This window comes from Sapajus apella, unplaced genomic scaffold, assembly GCF_009761245.1.
Source record: "Sapajus apella isolate SASKATOON/1434 unplaced genomic scaffold, GSC_monkey_1.0 scaffold38, whole genome shotgun sequence".
Taxonomy (NCBI): Eukaryota; Metazoa; Chordata; class Mammalia; order Primates; family Cebidae; genus Sapajus; species Sapajus apella.
In genome coordinates, this window is record NW_022436978.1 from 2,762,632 (window position 1) to 2,788,557 (window position 25,926).

Below are 25,926 nucleotides of genomic sequence, written 5' to 3' on the forward strand. Positions count from 1 at the left end.
AGTGGCATGATCTTGGCTCACTGCAACCTCCATCTCCTGGGTTTAAGCAATTCTCATGTCTTAGCCTCCCGAGTAGCTGGGATAACATGCCTGGCTAATTTTTATATTTTTAGTAGAGACAGGGTTTCGCCATGTTGACCAGGCTCGTCTCAAACTCCTGACCTCAAGTGATCTACCCACCTCAGCCTTCCAAAGTGCTGGGATTACAGTTGTGAGCCACCGCATCCAGCCTATTTTTTTTTTTAATAGTTATAATCCTTACACATTTTTTAGTTCTTTTTTTGTCACTGAAAATCATAAGCATTTGGGGAAGCCTCTTCCTTGAATTCCCTTAGTGGCAGAGGACAGTGGGTTTCTCTTGAGAAGCAGGGCTCGCTCCTCTAGCATTCCCTAGCATCCTAGAAAAATCCACTCAGTCGGGAAGTCAAAAGTTGGTAACTATGTTTTGTTCCCAAAGGCAATAGTACATTCTAAGTAGATATTTATTTTTCAACCCACATATGCTCTTGAGGAGAAGTTGAGCATTAGAAAATCACTCACCCAGAGGGGCCAGGGCCTGCTGTTTTGGCTTCAGCTATTCATAACAACAGGCTTTTTCCCAGCTCTTGGTTCTGTAAGGGCAGGATTTGTCAACCTTGGTGCTACTGACATTGTGGACTTTGTTGTGGGGGTTGTCTTGTGCATTGCAGGATGTTGAACTGTACCACTAGCACCCCCTGATTTGTGACAAACAAAAATGTCTCCAAAACTGCCAAATGTCTCCTGGTGACAAAAGCTCCCCTGGTTGAGAACCCCTGCTATAGGGTCATCTGTCAAAGCCGCTGACACACTCATGGATACAACACATTGTGTGAAAATACATATGAAGCTGAGGGTATTGCACAAGATGCTTAAGTCAGATCTCGGAACAAAGCCCTAAGACAGTGGTTGAATGTTTGGGAGACATGTTCTAAAGCCCCCAAATGTGAGTAAAGCTCTGTGACATAATGGAAAGTTCTGTAGTATTCTAGCTGAGATTACAGACAAAATGCATCTAAGGTAATGAATAAATGTTGAGTGGACTTGAAGGATGAGAACAAATGGCAAGCAACAAATATTACCAAAAAGTGTTCATAGTCAAGGAGGGAAAATAGTCATTTACTACATTCTAAAACAGAATTTGGAATAACTAGGAGTACTGTTTAAAAAAAGACACTGTAACCACAAAATGTATTTGGCTGTGGAAAGAATGCCCCAGGCCATGGTGGTGGTCATGTGGCGCTCAGCTGAATGTGAACTATTTGTAACAGTGTAGGTGGGAAGCAAAAATACCACTTTATCTGCTGTTTATTTCTACCTTTGTTCTTCTTGGAGGGCAAAAAGCAAAAATTTGGAAAAAGTTATGAAACTATGGGAAATCAAGGCAACAGCAGAAATAGTTTTCCACATGCACCTAAAAAAAAAACCCGATTTTTTTCCTTCAAAACTCTCAATACTGTGTCAGTAATTTGATTCAAAATATCAAACAAACAAACAAAAGCTCGCCCAAAAGCCACATCAATAAAAACTGCCTTTCTGTTTATCCTGGCTGGTTATAGTAATAAATTCTACTAATTGTAAAATGCATAAAAGTAACAGGCTGAATTATTTCTTTAAACAACACACTTTCTAGGTTTAAATGGTCAGAAAAGAATAACATCAATTTTCTGTTCTGACGTTTCTTCAAACCACTTCATCAAAAACTGATCTGAGCATTACAAAGGAAAAAAATGTGAATTTAAGAAGAAATGCTGGTTCTGTGTGCTAGGAAATAGAGTGGAAATAACTTTCTCGGCAAGGTTTTGGGACTCTAGAGGCTGGCTGGAATCTACAGCAGGAATGTTGGTAATGAAAGATGCACAGGTCTATCCTAAAGGAGGCAGATTTTGGACAGAGCCGTCTTTAGGTTCCCTTCTCTTTGTTCATTCTCAGACTTCCTGTTACATGACGATAGTTTAGAACACTCACGAATGAGTAAGGCTGCCAAGGACATCCAATTTACAGTTCTAAATATGCCTTCAATTTTACTGCTGTTTCACAATCCTTTTCTTGAATAGCTCAAGTTCGCCTCCTCCACAAAGCCTTCACCAAAAACCCAGCCCACATCGATCATTTGTGCTTCATTTGAACCCCCGTCCCAGCAGTTGCTGTTGGTTCTATGAGTTTTCTTTTCTTTTTTTTAAATTTAAGCTGGTAGTGTACCTGGGATGGTTCTCTGAGTCTTGAAATTGGATTTTCATCTGAGTTGCATCGTTCCTCGTACCATAGGTACAAATCTTATCAACAAACTCTACTAGCAAGAATTTGTAGGTCAGACATTTCCTATTATTCTCAGGAGCAACTAGCAAAGTGCAATATACCTAGTATGTTTTCAAAATCTAGTTCTGAAACAAGGGATGATTAAATGAAGGGGTATTCTTTTTTTTTTTTTTTGAGACTGAGTCTTGCTCGTGTTGCCCAGGCTGGAGTGCAATGGTGTCAATCTCAGCTCACTGCAACCTCTGCCTCTCAGGTTCAAGTGATTCTCCTGCCTCAGCCTCCCAAGTAGCTGAGATTATATGCACCCACCACCACACTCAGCTATTTTTTTGTATTTTTTAGTAAAGATGGGGTTTCACCATGTTGGCCAGGCTGACCTCAGGTGATCCACCCATCTTGGCCTCCCAAAGTGCTGGGATTACAGGTGTGAGCCACTGCACCCAGCCAGGTATTCATTTTTATAAAGAGACAAATCAGACCATGGAATCAGCAGTCAGCTCTTCCAGATGACAGCAATAGGAGAGTATTTTGATCTTAAATCTGCAACATATACTGTTGTGGTTACAATTTAATAGCTGCTCACCTATTTTTGAATCCAGAGAGCCTTCAACATCAGCTTTGGCCAAAATAACGACAGGGACCTCCTGCTGGGTGAGCATGTTCACAGCTATCACCGGCGTGAGGCAATCTGAAAATGAGAGCAAATAACTGTGGATGCCACTCAACTGAGACACCAACACCATCTGAATCTCAGAGGAAACAAGTGAGAAAAGTAAGCGCTAGAATTTCTGTGCTTTGTGCTAATTGTTAAAGAAGTTGTCCTTTGTAGGGTATTAATAGATAATTCACACCAGTGAAAAATTGAAAGATTAAATATGCACACGAGAAAATGTTCTTCCATGCTCATGAAAAGTGAAAAAGCATTTTTGCTTTCCAGATGGTGGAGTAAAGACATTCCCATCACCATCTTTTCCCTTTGAAAAATACCTCAAATATACAGAAGATAAGAAACACAAAGTCTAACTGTAGTGAAACCAGGGACATCAGAAATTCCAAACCACCATAACACTTAAAGATGGAAGTGGGGAGGGCGGAGAAAATGAGCAGAAAGGAGAAATGAGATTTCCAGACATCCTAAGGCAAAAGAGTTCTTACCCACTTATCCTTTCCCTAAGAGATACTGGAGAATGTGTTCCAGTAAAATGAAGGGGTAAATCAAGAAAGAGACAGACAAAGGATCCAGGAAACAAGGGACGGAACAAGGAAAAAGTATGAGGACACTCCCAGAGCAAAGACAGAGGGAAGTTCTAGGAGGCCAGTTTGCAGCAGAGGCCCGGAGAATGACCAGGTCAGATCTGAGCAGTACACTGGGCCCCAGGAAGCATCTTTGGGAAAATCAGGAAATTGATAGATTATCTGGCAGGTTGGAATGTGCAGAAAATAGCACTGAGAGGAGGTTCAAAGAAATATGAGGGGTGAACAGGAAGACTTAGCCAGATTTTCAAAGAATACAAAGTAAATGGAAAAAAAAAAAAAAAAAGAAGACAGTGTGAACATTAGGAAAATTAAAAATAATTTACTAATAAATTAAAAATTTATTAGGAAAAATAAAAAGTTCCATAAAAAGGAAAATGTATTTGGCTCAGTTGTGAACATATTTATGTGGCCCTAATAAAACATTAAGGATTTATTCTAACATTGTATTATGTTATTTAAAATAACATGTCATTTTAAATGTTTATTTATATAAATTTATTTTTTTTGCAGAGACCGGGGGTCTTGCTATGTTGCCGAGGCTGGTCTCTGATTCCTGGCCTCAAGTGATCCTCCTACTTCAGACTCCCAAAGTACTGGGATTACAGGCAGGAGTCACTGTACCCAGCTAACACTGTATCATCTTAAATGAAGTTTATTACAGCTACTGCAATGAGGAGACAAGCCATATGTGCATATACGTGAATATGCAGAGAGCTGGAACAACGACCCAAGTAAAGTCCTAACGGAAGAAGAGATGAGAGATGGTAGACAATCAGTGAGTTCACTTGAGTTAATTTACAATATAAGCAATTAACAACTATGAATTCTTACTATTTATAATACTTGCCATGTTTTAAGACTTCATGTAATTATCTATTTTACAAGCCCCCAAATTAAAGTAAGTCTAAGAATTAGGGTCTATATTTATTTCTTAAGATTATTTCTTAAAATATTTATTTATTTAGAAATAGGGTCTCACCCTGATTCTCCCAAGTAGCTGGAACTGTAGGTGTGCACCACCAAACCCAGCTAATAGTCTCTATTTTTTGTAGAGCCAGGGTCTCCCTATGTTGCCCAGGCTGGTCTTGAACTACTGGGCTCACACAGTCCTACCACTTCGGCCTCCCAAAGTGCTGGAATTACAGGTGAGAACCACTGTGCCTGGCCAGGGTCTATATTTCAAAGAGTAATAACTGACTCTGTAGGCATCTAAGCTAGCTCTTCTCTTTTATCACCTTGGTGTCGGGAAGCACAGAATGAGATATGGCAGGGAAATGCAACCCCAATGGGTCTCCAGCCAGCACCCATGGAACAGATATATTAGCTGGGAGACACCTGTTACCTGAGCTGGCTGAGTGTAGTCTCACTTCTCAAAGTGGAAACCCAGATTTTTGATTCCACACTATCTTTTCTTTACTTTTTTTTTTTTTTTTTTTTTTGAGGTAGGGTCCCACTCTGTCACCCAGGCTGGAATACAGTGGTGTAATCTCAGCTCACCACAACCTCCACCTCCCGGGTTTAAGCAATTCTAGCTCCTCAGCTGCCCAAGTCGCTGGGATTACAGGCACACGCCACCAAACCTGGCTAATTTTTGTATTTGTAGTAGAGACAGGGTTTCACCATTTTGGCCAGGATGATCTCGAACTCCTGACCTCAGGTGATCCACCAGTCTCAGCCTCCCAAAGTGCTGGGATTACAGGCATGAGCCACCACTCCCGGCCTCCACACTATCTTCTCTCAAAGAAGAAATGTATATTTGCAAATTTTGCAATTACAACATGATGTTATCAGGAGGCTGGGAGGTGAGGGCTGGCAGAATAAAAGTCACTAGGTAATATCTAAAACTGGTCAATTGAAAGATAGCAGTATAGGCATATATGGCATAGGGATAGACATACAGACAGGGAGGTCTATGCCACAGAAACAGTGCATGGCACAGACTACCAGTTGACCCCTGTACCTGCGTCCTCTTCTGACTCAGCAATAGAATGCTGAGTTGGACACATGGCTATTATGTTTAACTAATGGAAGCACTGTTCAGTCTCCTTTGCAGTTAGGTGTGGCCATGGAGGATGTACAGAAGCAACTGCTAGGTCACAGCCTCAAAGGGAAGGAGCATATCCTTCTCCCCACCCTTCCCCACTTCTTACTCCACTGGAACGCAGATCAAGTGGAGAGCAACTTACAAACACGGAGACGGGCAAGACTCTAGAAGGGCAGAGCAGGAAGACAAGACAGAGGAGCACTGCCCTAACCACCTCACAAAGCAGACTTATCACACATGCTCAAGAGTTTCATGTGGGTAGAATAAACACCTGTTTATCTAAGCTTCTATCATAGCCACCAAACTTGTATCCTAAGTAATACATTCCTAAAATAAAAGTGTTTGGATAAGGAGGCTGCTTTCATTGTTCTTGTTAGTACTCTTTGACTTTTCATATAATATATGTATATCGCTTGGACTTCAAAAACCAAATTAGTTTTTAAAAAGAGATGAAAATTAGAGTGATAAGTCAGCAAAACTTTTAAAAGTTTTAGCAAGGTGACATTAATGTTTGTGAAGTCATGGTGAAATGCATACATCATTGGTATGGCATTATAAATTGACATAGCCCTTTCAGAAACCATGTAACCAGAAATAGAAGAATGTTTCTAACCTTTGACCAAAAAAAAAAAACCCACACTTGGAAATATCTCCTAAGGAGAATTCTATGAAGTGAAGAGCCACGTGGTCATAAAAGGCCACAGTAGTTATCTCCATGACAGCCCCAAACATGAAAAAAGCCCAATGTGCAACATGACAGGAAAGACTTAGGATATTAAGGTACATTGAATTGACAAGAATATTATGTATGGATTAAAAAACAACTGTGAAGCCTGCATAAAAACACAGAAACGCTTTCTGATAGCATATTAAGTGAAAACCAGAAAGTAATGAGGCAGAAGCAGGCTGATTTTTAAGATAATGTGGGAAAATGAGTTAAAAAGTAACATGACCATGTGCAAAAGAATGAAGTTAACCGGGCTGGGTGTGGTGGCTTACGCCTGTGATCCCCGTACTCTGGGAAGTTGAGGTGGGTGGATCAGGGGGTCAGGAGATCGACACCATCCTGGCTAACATGGTGAAACCCTGCAGTGAGCCAAGATTGTGCCACTGCACTCTAGCTTGGGTGACAGAGCAAGACTCTGTCTCAAAAAAAAAAAAAAAAAAAAGAAGAAGAAGAAGTTGGATCCTTATCTCACTCATACCATATATACAAATTAACTCCAAATGGATTAAAGATCCAAATGTAAGATCTAAAACTATAAAACTCTTATAAAATAAAATATGTATAAATCTTTGTGGCCTTTTACTAGGCAGTGGCATTTTAGATAGAACACGAAAAAGCAAAAGCAACAAAAGAAAAAATAGATAAAATGAATTCCATCAAAATGAAAAACTTGTGCTTTCACAGGGCACCATGAAGACATACTCCCAGAATTGGAAAACAACTTAGTAACTTATATATATATATCTGATATATATATATTATATCAGATTATATATCTGATAAGAGACTAGTATCTACCATATATTAAAAAACAGTTAAAATAATAAAAAGACAAATTAAAAATTAAGATGAAAATCAATTTTTAAAAAGGGGCAAGAGAACCGAATAGACATTTCCCCAAAGAAGACATATAAATGGCCAATAAACACATGAGTAGATGCCTGACAATGTTAGCCATCAGGGAAATGCAAATCAAAACTACACTATGGTATCACATCATACCCACTAGGTTGACCATAATCAGAATAAGCACAGACAATAAGAAGTGTTGGTAGCAATGTGGAGAAATGGGAACGCTCATACACTGCTGGTGGGAATGTAAAATGGTGAAGCAGCTTTGGAAAATAGTCTGACAGTTCCTTAAACTTCATAGCCCAGCAATTCTACCCCTAGGTATATTGCCAAAGAAATAACAACATACATCCACATAAAACTCTTTATTAATGTTGGTGGAAGCATTATTCATATTAATAGTAAAAACCCAAATGTCAATCAGTTAATAAAGATGGACAAACAAAATGTGTAATACAATGTGTCATACATTGTGTGTAATACAATGAAGTATTACTTGGAAATAAAAAGGAAAGAAAACATATGCCAAGTGAAAGGAGCAGGACAATAAGAAGACAAATGTTGTATTTGGTTCTATTTACAAGAAATGTCCAGAATAGGCAGATCTACAGAGACAGATGGTAGATTAGTGATTGCCTAGGGCTGGAGATTACACAAGAATCAGGGAGGGGTGACTGCCAGAGGGTCTGAGATTTCTTTTTGGGATGATGAGAATGTTCTAAAATTGACTGTGGGGATGGTTGCATGAATTTGTGAATATATTAAAAACCATGGAATTGTTTATGTTAAATGGGTTATTGTATGGTATGCTCAGTTGTTATAGAAGAAAGTAATATGAAAAAAAAAGTAGTATACAGCATGAAAGAGTTGAACTGTTTTTCATTCCACATTAAAGTTATATTATACCAGTTTTTCAGTTAGGACAAAAATTGATCTTTGAAGTTAAATATTAGCAGGTTTGCAATGAACGGATAGTAGCAGCTTGCATGCTATACCCAGTCAAAATCTATTTCCTAGAAACAACTCAATTAAAATCAAAACTTCCTGAATAGGTCTCCTGTGTTCTCCATATTTCTGGTGTTTCCTTTGTAATTACTAATGTGTTTAATAATCATAAAAAAAATTAAAAGAAAATTCACCCCTGAGCTAGTGATGTGATGCAGGGATCCCAGAAAGTGAAATCTAAAGAAACTGAAGCATTTCACATAGTCGTCAGGTAACAGCAAAACACTTTAGTAATTACAAAGGAAACATTCCAGACAAAAAGGTGTCTGTCCTTTGCTCTCAGGGCACCCACTGCAAAGAAGGCAGGGGTCTCACACCCTCTGGAAAAACAAATTACTTTTATTCAGTGTTCACCAAGGCAGCAGTCCATATAACTAGTTTCTAGGGATACTCCATGGAAGCAGGGCTCCGTGGTCAACTGAGTGTGGCAAGTGTTGACTATGACTTCCTCTCTCAGACAGTCCCAGTGCACATTAGCACAGTAAAGGTTCTGAGAAGTCCAAAGCAAAGATGCCTGTTTATTTTTGTTTATTCCAGATTTGTTGAGCACAGAAGCTTTTCCCTTCACATAACATTGAAGAATGCTACTTGAAACAGTTTGATGGAAAACCAAACCATTACCCCAGAATTACAGATCTGCTCTCACCCTTTGTTCCCACTGCATACCAATACCATGGAGACAGAAGCAAAACAATAGTGAGCAATTAATTATTATTTAATGTCTGGGGCTTCAAAGGAGGCTCTTCCTCTCTAATGTGCCTGCAATGTGTCAATAACAACACAGTTCCAAACTTCCTTTAGAGAGACCTCATCTGCCCTTTTAGCAAAAAATATATTGTGTAGATAGTTGGTGACTCAGAGCTGAAATGTGTGGTTCCAAAGCCCCAGGGTTTGAATATTTTAATATTAGTAATGTAAGAAAAGATTTCAGGAAAAGACAGAACAGCTTCTAGAACTCTGATGATATTTCCCCATTGATGCCTTTTATGGTTTCTAGTTCCTATCAAGTCAGAGCTTACATAACATGACTTAAGTCAGATTTGGTCAGCTGAGAAAAGCAGGCAACGTCAATGATTATGGAAATAAACTAAATTTCAAGAGCTCTAGGGGAGCACCTTGCTTTTTCTCCTCTCTCAAAGGAATCTGTGCCAAATTAAGGATGCTAAGCAAAAACAGTACATTTAGTCAATAACATCAGCAACCCAGGTGGCCAGGCTAGAAATCAAGGAATCATTCGGGGATCCTCCACCCTCGCAGCCTTCCATAGACTTTTCAGGCCTGTTCCCTCCCTCTATCCTGACTCCTGCTGTTCTGGGGACTCTGCCAGCTCTTTCCACAATTAATGAGGTCAGCCAGCCTGCCACACTACCATTGTCCTGTCCACATGTGTCATACTCTCCTCCTCAGAGCCCCTCAGGGCTCCTTGTCCACCCACAAGGTCCTCCAACACCACCTTGGCTGACAGCCCCATTATGTACTCTGCCAAGAAAGCTAAACTTACAAAGGTTATGTGACCTTCCTTAAGTCACATGGATGGATCTAGGACCAGAATCTTGGTCATCTTGGGCCAAATCAGGAGTTGGCATGTAGAAATAAACTTAGCAACAGCAGGAGCTCATGTTTGAGAACTGAAATTCCTGCAAGCGATAAGTGTAGCACACAACTGTGTGCTGCCATGACCCTCCGGGGTCACTGCTTTCACACAAATCATCCTTAAAATCTGACATTCGACAAAAAAAATGAGGTGGTAAGCAATGATAAATGACAGCAGTGATACAGCATCCTGGTTTAAAATGTAACCCTAAAGGCCAGAAGAGGCATAAATCATACATCCCTAGGGTAATCTGAATTCACCTTTTGGGAACACTGTGTTACACTCAATGCACTGTACTGGCCTTCTGTGACTATGACGTCAAAATCCAGGGTCTTGATGTGCAAATTAATCTAGAGATTTTGAATACACTGACATCTGCAAAAAGAGTATTTCTACTCTGAAAATTAGAATTGGAAAAATTTACTGCCAAGTGTAATGTTTCCATTTGGAATAATTTCAGAGGTTATTAAAAAGAAGAGAGAAAGTAACTAATGAGCCCTTCAAATGGAACATTACACTTGGCACTAAATTTGCCAAAATGAAATGACCGGGTCAGATCAGGTGTCGATATCCATGTGGTCATGAAAACAGTGCTGTTTGCATGTACTAAAATAATGTGTCAATTTCTTACACATGAAATGAATTTATACAGTGCCTTTCATCTCAGGAAATCTATCTTCTATAATTTATTAGCTCATTAGCAAATTATAGCTCCCCTACTAATATTGTCTGATTTTCATTTGTGTCCCCAAATTAGCCATAACAGAAAATGTAAGGGCTAGAGATGTTTACATGTTTTAGTTTTTCCATTTTAGATGTTATTCAGCCACCATCGCCCTCAAGGAATATCAAATTGCTCATGAGAGTAAAAACTATGAGATATCCCTTTAAACTAAACAGTTGAAAAGTATCCAGTTTTTCTTTTGAGTAAGTAGAGAAAATAAACCTGAGAGAAATAGCTATATTGAGCTTTATAAGCACACGTCGAAATTATAACTCAAAAGACTCTTTTCTCTATTTCGATGCATATGGCAAAGAGATGAAACTGAGAGGTGACATCTGCCTTGTGTGGGGTGAGTGGCATATGCATCTGGCTGTCTTCTGTTCTACCTCCCAGGGGCATCCAGTTAAGACTGGAATGGCTCATCTCTGTCCCACCAAGAGTGCATGCAGCAGGCTCTTTAGAAAGTGCTCACTGATTTGAATCCGGCTTTAATGGTCTAAGTAAACAATTAAAGTCTTAAGGAGAGAGAAATTGGGATGACATTGTCTATCTCTCCAATCTAGTATTAGGAAATGTTTCATTCTGGTTATTTCAAAGATGGCAACTTAATATCATCACCCAAACATTTTTTTAGTCAAATGCTATTTCAGACCCCAATAATTCAGACTGCCTACTTTGGGTTGAAGTTTATAATTCATGAAAGAGAAAAGGGATGAGATTTTTGTGGAAATATTTAAATCACCTCAGAGACTTATTCCTAATGTTGAATGGACTTCCTTTCACCTGCCCAGGCTCCATATCCCCTTCTCTGGTAAGAGCCTTCAAGTTTGTTTTGGAAAGCTCCCCCTCACTCCTTGGTGACAATCTTTGTGGTCCACCAAGGAAGGTGCCAGGCCTCCCTTTGCCAAGAAAGAGGCTCGGGGCTCTAGTCACACCAATCAAATACCTTTTCCTGCAAGAGGAGTCTTGAATCAAGAGCTTCAGGCACTGACGGCAGGGTTGGGTTTGAGCAGAACTACTTTGACAGCAGCACTCAAGGGACTGTGTGTGAGTTCCTGCTCCCTGGACTCTCAGGGCTGCACTGTCCAGCTCCTCTTTCAGACTGGCTCTTCAGCTATTCCTCTAGCAATGGCCTTTCCCACAGCCTTCTAACGTGTTCTCCTTTTTCTCTGGGTTAGAGATGGATTCTGTTGCTTGCAACCACAGAATCTTCAAACCTTCACGATCAAGTACAACCTGATATGCCAATTCCAGGTCAGCTTGATCCAAGCATAAAGCAGGTATGTTTAAAATCTGTATGGAGCAGGACACTGCTCAGGTGAACCACATAAATTCTTTACAACAATAAAATTAAGTTGAGGTTTTCTCTCATTCTTACTGGCTTCCCTCTGGTCTGACAATGTAGTTTTATTTGATGGTGAAATTACAAATTAGGAGAAGATTCTATTCCTAATAGATTCCTACATCTTCTCCTAATTTATAATTAGAAGAAAAGAACTTTAGATTACATTGAAAGGGAGAGAGCTGAGCTCTCAACTGGAAGCTCAAGACACAGACAAACTAGTAACTCATGGAGAAATCACGGGTAATCAAAACATTTTGAGCTTTTTTTTTTATCCTCATGTTTCAAAATAAAAACATAAAAAAGAAGGCTAAGGCAAAGAACAGCCTACACGAGATGATATACAGGAAAAGACCATGAACTCTGGGAGGCGCCATCCAAATGCAAGGCGGCAATCCTACCAGCTGAGCCGGAACTTGCCAACTCACCTTTGCCAGGGACAAGGGCCGTCCTCAAGGCTTCCTTCAGAGAGCTGTGCCCGTGTAGCAGTCTGTGGCTGGGCAAGATGGCCACATGGGAGGTGCCATAAATGGCTTCAGGGGTGGCTGTATAGGCAGTCATCTTTTCTCCCGTGACTTGCCCATGAACCTGGTGGTAGGAAAGAAGAATGACGTCGGCCGGGTGCGGTGGCTCATGTCTGTAATCCCAGAACTTTGGGAGGTCAAGGTGGGTGGATCACGAACTCAGGAGTTCGAGACCAGCCTGGCCAACATGGCGATACCCATCTCTACTAAAAATACGAAAATTAGCTGGGTGTGGTGGCATGTGCCTGTAGTCCCAGCTACTCGAGAGGCTGAGGCAGGAGAGTCGCTTGAACCCAGGAGGGGGAGGTTGCAGTGAGCTGAGACCACGCCATTGCACCCCAGCCTGGGTGACAGAGTGACACTTCGTCTCAAAAAAAAAAAAAAAAAAAAAAGTGATGTCATTCCTCAGTCCTCCCTTTGGGTTGTGTTGCTCCCTAACTACATTCCCTTCCCTTCCCCTTCCCTCATTCCCCAACAGTGACCACAGCTCTGACCACTGGACCGGGGTATGGGGACTCAGATGGTGCCTGGCAAAAGCTGAGAAGAGGATCACAGTTCCCCTTTCAGAAATACCCCCTACCACTTGCCCCACATCAGGCATGCAGGCATTCCCAACTTGAAGGCAGTCAACAAAGAATGCTCAGAAAGATACTCTCCTGGTTTTCCTGGCTCCTTTGTTCACAAATCAAAAATAACTATTAGTGCTACGTTGTTTGTGTTCTGAGAAAGAAGCTGTATTTTCTTCAAAGATTTAAGGGTATATAAAAAAAAAAGGCATCTACTTTTCTAAGAAGAAAAACAGGTGCCAAGCTTATTAGTGTTTTGAAGAGAGAAAGGATGGCCTGAGCTGAGTTCATGACTGTGAGTTAAAATGCCTTTTAAGGAAGAGGCACACAGCCATCCACTGAAGGCCAATTAATGTGACAGACATGGAGGACACAGAGTGGATAGGTGCTACTTCCTTCCTGCATTTATTTAAACATATTGACAGAGTGCCAATGATGAGCTAAAAGACAGTCTACCACATGGCCTAAGTGCCAATTAAGTGTCACCTATGGAGCCAGAATTGGGGACACAGAGGTATACATGTGGCCTGTCCTAAAGAACTGAGATGCTTCCTTCCCTGAGACAGTGTGTTGCCCCATCTCATTTTCAGGTGGGTCCGGGAATGGAAATAAAAACATGTTCATAGTAAAATGCTGGGCAAAGAAGGAAGTGCAGAGGACATTCCACACACAGTAGCCGGCAGGCTCAGAGACCCACATCCTGAACGCTAGCTAAGGAGCAAAGGCCTTGGACATGAGGACCAGACTCAGGCCAATGCAAAGGCCATGAAAGAGATGGCCCTGCAGATTTAAACAAAAGTCACGGCAGGATTGAATTTCAGAACTCTCGCCAATTTCTCAGGAAACCAGGAAGAGGAAAAGCTCAGTCCAGCATTTCTTATTGAAATGTTTCCAAAGTACGCACTCCCTTACGGGGGGCTTTCCATGTTTGCAGTTGGAATAAGTTGGATCACTTTTGTGAGGAGGCTGCACGGGGAATTATGAGCTCAGTGGCAAGCGGCAGGCGCTTGCAGACACCAGGTATGGTTGTCAGCAGGGAAGAGTCTAGGAAGTCAGGCCAACTTTGTCTCAGCTGCTGCTTCTGAAGGTTTTGATGGGCACAAAGGTGAGGGTAGGTTTGGCGCTAAATGAACAGAGCAGAAAAGTCTTGATGACAGAAGGAGAAGTCAGAAGGATAAGAAAAAGCACACCCAGGTAAAAAAACAGCAATAGAACAATTCTGTAGTCAGCAGAGAAAAACAGAGAAGTTCTAGAGTAGGTGGGCCTTTTACTGTGACCTTTCAGCAGTATTTCCGCAGAAGTTTCAAACACAATCCCTAAGCTATACGTCTCTCTAGTTTTGAAATGGTGTTATAGGTACCGTCTGCTTCCTTGGCTTTTAATCTGCTTTGTGACGTGCACCGCTTTGAAAATACAATGAGAGTAATGGACGCATTACTCAGGAAAATGACCACACAAACATTTTGCACATAAAATCTCAGGGAGTTCATGGACCCCTGAAGATCCTCTGTCTGTGCTGTCCAGTATGGTAGCCAGTAGCAATTTTCTCCAGTGACTTGCCCATGTAGCAATTTGTGACTATGAATCATAGCACTTGAAATACAGCTAGAATGAACTATAAATGTAGAATACAGATTTCAAAGACTGTACTACAACGTAAACTCTTTAATAAATCATTTCTTACTGAGCCCATCTTGAAATGGAAACATTTTGGTTACGATGGGTTAAATAAAATATGTTATTAAAATTCATTTCACCTGTTCTTTGCAATTTTTAAAAATGTGGCTACTAGAAAATTTTAAATTGTGCATGTTTAGACTGTGCTGTGGTGCAGTCCCAAATTGCTGGTTTACTCAATGAGTCCCAAATGTAGAAGAAGATTTGTGAGCATGAATTGCTGGAGCTGCTATCACTTGCTCACCTTTAATGTGAAGTCCAGGTGGCAGCCCACACAGTCCCCAATCCAGTGGGCTTGCATGCCTTTTATTCCATACCATTCTGGAAGATCTGCCAACGCATCCTGCATGGCCTGTGCAAATGAAAGGAGAAAAAAGAAGTACACGCACAAGGCTTATTTAAGAAAAAGCAAATGATTTGTGGCTTGTTAAGGTAGGAAAAGCAGAGACACTAAAGGAGGTTCAGGATTTGGCTCTCTCCTTGGTCACTAAGTCAGAGGAAGCCAGGAAAGGTGAGAAACAGATGCATTCATTATGACTCAGTTCAGTGAGATGGGTTTGACCAATTTTGCTGTCCCAAGTGAGTCAAGGTTTCATGGAAAGAAGAAAATTAACAAAGAAAGATCCTACTTCACATCTTTGGCAAGTGTGTTTAGTGCATTTTCTCCCATAGTCTAGGAACTAAAAAAATTAAGTTCAAGTTTGTGAATTTTGAAACTCTAAGTCATTCATGAGTGTTCTACAATCAAACATTATCATATATAGGACATTATAAATTACATCTTTGCATTTAAAAATATTAATTTGATAAACATATAAGGGAAATATGACATTAATTTGGGTAAACATTTGCCATTAGAAAATGGCATATATTGATTTTCAACTTTGTCTACTTTTAATCTTAAATTCCTTTAAAATGGAGGTCTTTATATAAATTATTTCTATGGCCTTAAGCACATGCCAGCCCTTATTCGAGATGTGCCCCTTCAACAGATGGATTTAAAAGTCAATCATATTTGTAATGTGAAGATCCCAATTTCAAATTCCTTTATATGGTGGTTAATAGAGGCAATATAATAATGCTTTATTTGTTTGGTGTTTTACAATTCATAAAGTACTTTCATGTATATTTCTTCTCACACACTCTTGTATGGTAGCTCAGATGAATAAACTTCTGTTACAACAGGTTATGTGGCCCACGCAAGGTCGCAGGAATTGATAAGCCAGGACTAGAACCTAGATTTACTAACAGTGTTCTTTCTGCTACAGCACAAAGATTCTTATGTTAATGAGTGACAAAAACAACAATGGCAGGCTGACGCGGTGGCTCACGCCTGTAATCCCAGCACTTTGGGAGGCTGAGGAAGGCAGATCTCTTGAGGTCAAGTGTTCGAGACCTGCCTGGCCAACATGGTGAAACCCATCTCTACTAAAAATATAAAAATTAGCCAGGCGTGGTGGTGTGTGCCTCTAGTCCCAGTTACTTGGGAGGCTGAGGCAGGAGAATTGCTTGAACCCCAGAGGCAGAGGTTGCAGCGAGCCAAGATTATACCACTGTACTGCAGCCTGGGTGACACAGTGAGACTCCGTCTCAAACAACAAAAACAAAAAAACACACACATACCCAGAGCATTTTCCATATTTACCATCTATCTATGCAAACTATTGCTTTAAAATAATTCAACAGTCTATATCATTGTTTTATGTGATCATCCATATTTCATTTTACAATAAAAACATAAAGCAACAACAACAACAACAAAAACATACTGCTGAGTTGGGTATTGTGTAGGTTGCAATTCTTAATCCCACAGTGCTCCTGATCTGAATTCAGAGAGTATGGCATAGGGAAATGTTGGCCTGTGATCTCTATGGCTCAACTGCAAACTCTAATTTTTCTTTATATTCCACAGAGGGCCTGACCCAGAGCCTAGAACCGTGCCTTATCCTGGGCAAATGTTCATTAAATTACCATTTAATTCCCTGTGCTCAAGGGAGAGAATTAGAGAGCAGTACTACAGAAGCCAATCCCCAGGCATCTGGAGAGGGAAGTAATAACCTTTGTAGAATACTTCCTAAGTACCAGGCACTTTTGTGTATGTTGCCTCATTTAATCTTCACATCAACAGCACAAGTCAAGTAGTAATACTCCACGTCCCCAACGAGAAAACAAGTCTCAGAAATTTTTCCTAAGTCATTCTACAAGAATGGGATGGAGCAGTGGAAGCAGCACTTGAAGCAAGATGCAGCTGACCCCTAAGTCCATATTCAGTCTGATACGCTGCTATGCAATTACTACTGTATAACAAGAGTACTTAAATTCAGCTTTCCCATATCTGTATTTCAGATAATTTCAGCTTGTCATACTCTAACTAAAAGGCATGCATTAGAGATCCATCTGCTTCTATTATCTTATTTATATTTTTATTTCATTTCTAGAAGGAAGACCCTGGTCATAGAGCCACAGGGCTGAGGTTATCATCAAAACCCCTTCTCTTTATAGATGAGGACACACAGGCCCAGAGAGCAATCTGCCTACCATCACTTAGCCAATTGGAGGCAGGCCTAAGACCACTGTACTCAGGTCTCTTAGTTCATCACTCAGCCCTCATTCAACCAGAGTATACCTTCCTGAGGAGAACTACAGGATAGGTGAGTGGCAGGGCTCCACCACCAACTATGGAAGCTTGAAAGGGGACAAACTTGTCACCATATCCAACTCTCTACCCCGCTGATGCTAAGGAGTATAACCAATCATAGGCTCAGTACAGTTTCAGAACACTGTGGGGTGACACAGAGGCACAGGATAACTGCCTTCAATGCCACACCAGATTGAGAAGCTGGAGATGGTGGTACCAGTGGCAGCAATGGCTTAATCAGACCATTTTTGGGAAAAGATTGTGACTGTGCCTTTGTTCTACCCTAATTTCTGCCTGGGCTTGGATCTCTGGCTTTCTCATTCAACTGTGAGTAACCTGATTCTCTTCTGATCAATTCCTCTTTGGCTTAAGTTAATCACAGTTAACTTTGTGTTGTTTGTAACCAAGTTTCCTAACTAACATCAATGGATTATAAAAGTTTCAATATGCTGAAAAAAGTTTCAATATACTATATATCTATATATAGTATATTGATATATATTGATATATATATTGATATATACAATATACTATATATCTATAGTAGCTGATTCTGTAATGCCTCAACGTCATTGTAGCAAAAGTAGAAAATCTCGAATATATTACACACTAATATAATGTTAATAAACCATTAATTAATCTTCTGATAAAATTAAGTACTCTAGAATGCTTTTCAATTTTTAGAGCAATTTAGGGGGTCTTAAATGTCAACCAGCACGCAAGTATATTATAAACTTTGAAAATGACCGATAGCTTTTCCTCTCCAAAGACCAACGAGGCTCCATTTAACTTTCAACCAAACCCATATGTGGTCTAATGGGATCTGATGTCTCTCGATCATATAAAAATCCACATTACATGATCTGAAAATTGGCTCGATTTCCCTGACTGGGTCTAATTCTGGTAGCACTTTACAACCCTTCGTTTACCAGCGTTGCTGAAACTCTAGTGTATTAGCTCTCTCATTGTACTTTTTCTTCTAGATTGAATCGTCAAGGCTGGGAAGCTTCTTACTGAGGAACCTTACTTAAAATATTCAGATCTTGATGAGGATGAAAGATTCAAATAGGATGAAATGTGAATGTTTTCATATGCTAATTCTGGAAAAATGCCTGCTTAAAACCTATGAATATTTTTAAAAACCAAAAGAAATTTTTTAAATTAACTAAATGAAATCAACATCTCGAACAACTCTGCAAGCTCTTTTCAGTCCCCACTGTATAACAAACATTATTCACGACTGTTACTGATGAACAGGACTTCAGAAAGCACCTTGTCCAACAGCTGCTGATAACCCTGGGCTGGCCCAGACCAAGGCTCTGCCAGAATAAGAATGACATGAGCAGTGCTACAGTTGTTTATTTTTTAATTTTTTTTTTAAATTGAGACGGAGTTTCGCTCTTGTTACCCAGGCTGGAGTGCAATGGCGCGATCTTGGCTCACTGCAACCTCTGCCTCGTGGGTTCAAGCAATTCTCCTGCCTCAGCCTCCCCAGTAGTTGGGACTACAAGCATTCATCACCATGTCCAGGTAATTTTTGTATTTTTAGTAGAGATGGGGTTTCACCATGTTGACCAGGAAGGTCTCGATCTCTTGACCTCGTGATCCACCTGCCTCGGCCTCCCAAAGTGCTGGGATTATAGGCGTGAGCCACCACGCCCAGCCCAGTTGTTTAATTTAAAGAGCTGTTTTTGTTTGTTTGGGTTTTTGTTTAGTTTATAGTCTTCTTTTTTTTTTTTTAAGTGTTCAGTGATAGTAGATAGTATGCATCTCATTTCATGTCTTTACATCTGGCAAACAAACAGGATCGAAATGTGTATCTTTTCCCTATACTGGCCAATCTTAATTTATAGAAATCCCACTGGCTCACAGGATCCAAAAACCTGGGAAAATAGCAGGTTTTTAGATTCTTTTTTAAAGTGCTATGAAATCCTTTGCAAATCAAATCTGAGGGAACCCAATATGTAAAAGTTGAAAGAAATGCCCTTTCTATCCTCTAATCCCTTAATTCCTCCCTATCGACTCTCAAGGCTTTGAAACACTTTGGAAATCATTAATTTATTCAATGCCTCTCATTTAAAAAAATTTTTAAATGGGGTTCTGAGAGGTCATGTGATTTCCCTAAACTCAATAAGTCAGCAGCAGAGCCAAGATAATGAATTATCCAGATCTTCTGATTATAAAGGTTCCCTGTGGTTGCTATTTGGCCTATACAGAAGTGCTGTGGTTTGCAAAGGGGCCTTAAATCTGTTTTTCCTAGAATGTGTCTGAAAAGACAGCCACTGTCACTTTGTAGGCACACCATCTGAACAAAGATGTTTGAAAAAACTGAAACAGAACTAGGCATTCATAAGTCAAGAGGAGCCAGTGTTTAAGAACATGCACAAAAAAAGGGGAGGGGAGACTGAAATAACATCCAACTAAAAAGGTTTTCATAATATAAAATATAATCAGGAATAAGGAAGAGAAAGATTAAAAAGCTGGGGATAAAAAGAGGATTAAATACAACATGGCTAATATGACTTTCTCTTCAAAGAAGCAGAAATAATGCTAGGACTAAATCCTAACATTATGCTAGGAATAAATAAATGCTAGGAATAAATCCTAACTTCTCAAGAGAGAAAGTTAAGCTGAAGCATTAAGAACAAGGTGCAACATGACCACAAATGAGAATTCTAGAAAGCCGGGCTGTAATCCCAGCACTTTGGGAGGCCGAGGTGGGCGGATCATGAGGTCAGGAGATGAGACCATCCTGGCTAACACGGTGAAACTCCATCTCTACTAAAAATACAAAAAATTAGGCGGGTGTGGTGGTGTCTCAATGCAAACATTTATTTGCAAATACCATTGTGCTATCCAAGAGTCTCAATTCCAATGCAGGTGCTGTCCTAGCAGGGAAATAATCAGTTCCGAGCAAGGCATCCTGCTAATAATGATATATGACTTGCCAACAAGGTGTGGTTTCATGGGATTTCAGGGCAAGAGGAAAAGAGGCATCAAGCAGCCACACATACATCAAGGGCACACCCCAGAGCTACAGGAAAGAGAGGGACAAACCAAGTGCTATAGAATGGCTTCCGAACTCCTATGTATGTAAACAGTGTCACTGTGCTAGAAAAGGATGTGCTTTCCAGGTATGCCCATTATGGAATGTCCTGGGGACTTCGTTACACAGCCTCATGTACATGCTCTGTGGAAAAGGATACAGTAAAGGGAACCAGGAAGTATGGGAGCAGCTAAGTTGGCTAATCTCTTCTTATCCATGCATCCACTCAGGTTACACTTACCCATCTTTTCTTTCTTCCTCTGACCCACCTTTACAGCAGCAGAACAATTCTAATTCCTAATTCCAGTAACTTTGGAAAGAAGGTGACTACAGGTTCTGAAATGTCACCACCACACTCCTAAGAATGCAGGTGATGAAGGCCAAACTCTCCCAATGACAGAGCCACCTGTCTGATGAGATTGCTTCTGATTCTCAGAGGCCACCTATGTCACCTCCCTGCCCCTGGGTCTGCAAGGTAAGAGAGAGGCTCCCACAGGTGAGGGAGGGAGTAGCCAAATAGCTACAACTTGAAAATTATCCTCAGCCTAATTTGTGGCACTAGACTATCCTTGCCTGAAAAGGTGGTCTTATTCCACGAAAGGGGAGTCTTGAGGGCAAGGCTAAAAGCTTTTATTGGTCTAATCATGAAAAACAAAATGGCAACAGCTATTCCAGGGGACATTCTGCTCACTTACCTTCAAGTTGGAAGCCTCCCTATAGATTGAATATTTGCAAGAACATAAGATCATCTCTTTCTAAGACACTCAGGTCTAAAGATGTGTAAATAAATGATATAACCCGGATATCATGCTGTTTTTTTTTCTTTTTTGGAGACAGGGTCTCACTCTACAGCATTGCCCAGGCTGGAATGCAGTGGGGGCAATCTCAGGTTACTGCAGCCTCAACCTCCTGGGGCTCAAGTGGTCCTCCCACATCAGCCTCCTGAGTAGCTGGGACTATAGGCACACACTATAGGCATGTACCACTACATCTGGTTAATTTTTATATTTCTTGTGGAGATGAGGTTTTGCCAGTTGCCCAAGCTGGTCTTGAGCTCCTGAGCTCAAGCGATCTGCCTGCTTTAGCCTCCCAAAGTGTTGGGATTACAGGAATGAGCCACCTTGCCCAGCAATAATCTTTTCATGGAAAGAGAAGAAGAAAATTAACAATTACCCCAAATTGGCCAAAATACCCAGGGAGATGACTATTAATATTTTGTTCTATATCCTTCCATCCTACTTATATCCTATCTTCTATTCATTCTAGGATACACATTTTTCCCAAAAAGTCCGACACTGGGACATGTCTTACAGTCGGTAGCATCTAACAATATATTGATAGCATTTTTCTTTTTCAGTGGAGCGTTCAATTTAAAACTACTCATGCCAGGATCAACAAACTCTAGCATGTACGTTTGTATATATGTTTTTACATAGTTAAAAGCATGTTGTTAACACTCTTTGAAAACTACAGAATACATTTCACCTGAGTTTTCAACTTATCACAGCTTTACTAAGTCTCTATTTTGAGCAAATCTGACATTTGGAGCTAGCCAGCCATCCTGGAACAGTAAGCAAATATACAGAGAAGTGGAAAGATGCTGTGGAAAAGTGTCTCTCTGCATAAGAGAATGCTTATTTTGAAAAACACAGTATTGACAAGTATGTATCTGTTAATGACTGCTTGCTTCTTTCACGGCAGCAGCAGCCACTGGATGGGTCTTTACTGGTGTCTCTGCAGCTGGGCTCAGAAGAGCCCAGGGTAAGGACAGAGCACTGGAGTAAATAATAACAAAAGCAAGACAGAGAAGGCAATGAGTCAATTCCATCAAGAACAAACCAGAAAACCTCTAATCACTGCACTTGCCATGACCTGGCCATTTGTGCCCTCTCTGTACCTGCTGCATTTTCTACTGTAAATGCCCTCCCTTCCTGCAACACATGCTGACGGGCTGTGATCTGCACATGATTCTCAGAAATGCTTGGTTGCTTGGGAACTGTCCCCAAAAGCAGGGGTAAAGAATGCAGGTGAAACCCCGTCTTTACTAAAAATATAAAAATTAGCCAGGTATGGTGGCAGGTGCCTGTAATCTCAGCTACTCAGGAGGCTGAGGCAGGAGAATCACTTGAACCTGGAAGGTGGCAGTTGCAGTAAGATGAGATTGCACCACTGTACTCCAGCCTGGGAGACAGAGTGAGACTCAGTCTCAAAAAAAAAAAAAAAAAAAAAAAAATGCAGGACTGGGACTGTAGATACCCAAGTTGGATTCTGGCCCTTCCCTGGTCTTGGCACCTCACTTATAAAATAAAACATTAGCAGTTTTCCAGGGTGGGACACACACCTCAGGATGGCAACCAGCCCCCTGGGAAGGAGTGAGGAGGACATGATGTAGGCTGCTCAAAAGAAAGCAACACCTTATTTCTTTATCTTAATTTGTTTTTTGACATCATATTGATTTTGCGATTTCAGGCAGCAGTAAAGGCAGGCATGAGGGGTTTTTTGTTTATTTGTTTTTACGTTTTACAGGGACACTGAGCTAAATGCTCTCTCAAGTTTCTTCTAGCTTTAAAGTTCAAATAACTCTCTAAGCTAAAGAGGTTCACTGGTGACAGTCACCAGGCCTCTGCAGCAATCTTTGAGACCCCTCAATGAGAGGCTAAATACATCTTTCCTCCCATGGAGTCTAGGCTGACACCTCAAGAAGACCTGTATACCCGAAAAACAGGAGCTCAAGAAGGACACTAGGGGTTTAAAAGGAACATGCAATGCTTAGTTCAATCTTTATTGTTTCCTGATCAAATTTACAATTTATTTTATTGCCCATAATCATACGAGGTATACTACTAGATATTTCTTCCCTTTTTCCTTTGCAGCCATTCCTTCCATCATGGAAATAAAACATGAAAACCTTTCTGTTTGCAGAGCAGGTTGCTGACCCAGAGGCTATGTTTCCTGCAGAAGTCCTCTTTTATTCTCACACACTCTGGAGTATGTGTGCCAAACATTGCTGTCTTTATTTCCTTGACAGAAAGGGACAGTGGAGTTTGGGCAAGAAGTTAAGGCTAAGGGAAATGAGATGATGGCAGAGAATTGACCTAATAGAGACTACATACAGATGTGACTAGGCATTGGCGGGGGGGACATTTGGGAGGTGGGCAGGAGGGCCCTGCATCCATGGAGGGAAACCTGATGGCCTGTACTGTCTCTGTACCATCTGGAAACACCACTGGTTTCTGAATCCCAAAGTGAGGGTACAGCTCTGTACCAACCCCTGGCACACCTTTCCTGGAGGAAGTTCCCTCTCAGGCCTGCTGAGAGCCAGCCAGTTGCCTCCTCCCAGAAACTTGCCTTGGCCCCCAGCTGTTATTAAAGATCTTACTCTCTCGACTCAGGAAGCCTCTTGCTTGCCTGGGAAGTGCCAGGGAAACGCCAGCCTTGAGGTGTCTACCTTTCTTTGGCCTCTGTCCCCATCCCACCGCTGCCCAGTCCCATTCCTAGAAGGACTTCTGAGGCGCTGGCTCTCCCAGTAACAACTTCTACCTGGTCCCTGTGGCACTGACCACTTGGGCCAGCAATCATGCTGAGAAGGGCTGAGAGCATAGGATGGAGGATAGAGAAGAAGAAAGTTCAATTCAGAATAGCCTAGGAGAGAAAAGACCCTGGAGAGGCAGGGAAAACAGAGAACAGAAGCAGGAGATATGATGTAAGAAGAAACAGAATTTAACCATTAATTAGCTTTGTGAGACAGGGAGTCAAAACCAGATTCCTGGGACTGGGAGTAGAATCTGCGGTAGCCAAGAGAAGAGACAGCCATGGCATGGGGGAGAATTCCGGTGGGGAGACTGAAGGCTCTGAGGGTGTGGCTGAGCACTGGTCTGGGACTAAGGGTTGAGAGCCGGCATGGGCTCTGGCCTCCCACCCTACAGTATCTAATCTTAAGTGGTGAGGGATAAGGCCACCCTCAGCCCTGTCTGACCACAGAGGGGCACAGTGGGGATAAATGCAGTAAGAGCTTCAAAACCACAGAGCTTTTAAGAGAAAGCCCTCATTGTAGATAAATCCAAGCATCATCATCATCAAATCCCAGCCCTGGCCCGGTCCTCAGATCCCTGCAGAGAAGCTGACAGTTTGCCAAACTTTTCTCACTTGCTCTACTCAGTTCTGTTATTTTGCGTCTTCTGCCAACATCCACTTTGTGCCCCCATCAAGGCCTGGCGTGCACACATAGGAGACGGCAGTGACTGGATGCACAAACAAGGGGAGGCGCTTTCTTGAGGTCAGGGGGCACAGTAGGGTCAACTTACCAAAATTCCCTAACAATCCCTTTGCAAAACTTCTAGAGCAACACAGGGGTGAAGGTGATTAAGGGGGTGATGTTACTGGAGAGGCACTTCCTGGTGCTACCTGTGATCCAGCCTCTGTTCTCGTGCTAAGACAGGATCTGAAGGTAGGAGCAGAAAGCCAGGCAAGAGGCCCAATTTCTGGGGGGCCCACTGCCTCAGATTTGGAACAAAGGTCCCCTAAAGGTCTTCATTCCAGACTTCAGGTGACTCTTGGAGGCTGGACTGTGCCTCACTGCTCCTCCGAGGTTTTCTCTTTGCTCCAACATTCTCCACCACCTCCCCAAAGAACTGGTACAAACTTCCCTTCTCTCCCCTTACCTCCTCTCTCCCCCAGCCCCATGTTTGCATGCTCTGCAGGCTAAAACAAGACCAGCATGTTCCGGTAAAGGTACCTCTGCTTTACCCACAAGCTCGCGGGTGACATCAGGAAGACAGGAACAAAGAGGGCAGGGAAATGAGCACTTATTACCTCCCATGCCCGCTGATTTCATAATGGCTTGCTGTTGCCCATCTGCTTCTCACCAGCACAAATTCATCCTACTTAGCAATACTTGATGAAGAATAAGGTTTCCTGCACATCTGGAAGGAAACAAGATGCTCCCTTGCAGACATCTTGCGCTCCCCATCTTTCCCCACTTCCTCAGTGATACCTCCTTGGACCTCTGGGCAGATCTGGGGCTCTTCCTCCTCCTCATCTCCCCTGCATTCTCCTGCAGGGGATGTGACAGCTCAGGTCCACCACTGTCTGTGGCGCTAGAGTCTAAGCTTCTTAAGAGCAGAGATCTCAGCTGCTCTGTCTATATTCTTAGCAGCCCACCTAGGGTCTGGCCAGGCACTCAATAACATCTGAGGAAAAAAAATGAATGAATTCAGATGCAGAGAAGGAAGAGAGACTGCTGGTTAACAGCTCAGCCACTCAGATTTGAATCCCCGTGCAGTTACTTATTACTAGTATGCGCTTCAGTCTGCTCATTGGTAAAATGGAGACAAGAGGAGCACCTACCCTCAAAAGATTAAAGTGAGGGTTCCGTGATGGTACAAAGAAAGGCCTGAGCCCTGATCTGAGATCATCAGGTAGGAATGGAGGCAAACGCAGACTTTGCTCATATTACAGGAGTTGCCAAGTAACTCTTGAAAACTGGGAAAACATAGCCACCAATTTGGTGTGGGGGTTGACTAAGTTAGCACCATGAGGGCATGGTTATGTCCATTTAACACCAAGGAGGGGCATGGGCATGGTGCCCAGGGACTGAGAGCCTGCAGTGCAGCCAAGAGGGGCCAGTGGAGTCAGCAGGAGAAACGGAAATCAC

The 25,926-nt window shown here is 41.6% G+C and overlaps 1 protein-coding gene across 2 annotated transcripts in view; it reads right to left on the reverse strand.

The window, feature by feature from the left end:
* Nucleotides 1-25,926, reverse strand: part of LARS2 (leucyl-tRNA synthetase 2, mitochondrial) — a 159,060-nt gene that overhangs the window by 62,826 nt on the left and 70,308 nt on the right. Inside the window, exons 8-10 of one of the 2 annotated variants that reach the window (XM_032298038.1) lie at nucleotides 14,834-14,941; nucleotides 12,251-12,410; nucleotides 2,861-2,965 (exon numbers count right to left, since the gene is read on the reverse strand). In XM_032298038.1, coding sequence (XP_032153929.1) covers nucleotides 2,861-2,965; nucleotides 12,251-12,410; nucleotides 14,834-14,941 — 373 coding nt within the window. The remainder of the gene's footprint in view (nucleotides 1-2,860; nucleotides 2,966-12,250; nucleotides 12,411-14,833; nucleotides 14,942-25,926) is intronic. The other variant, XM_032298039.1, reaches the window with a different exon arrangement.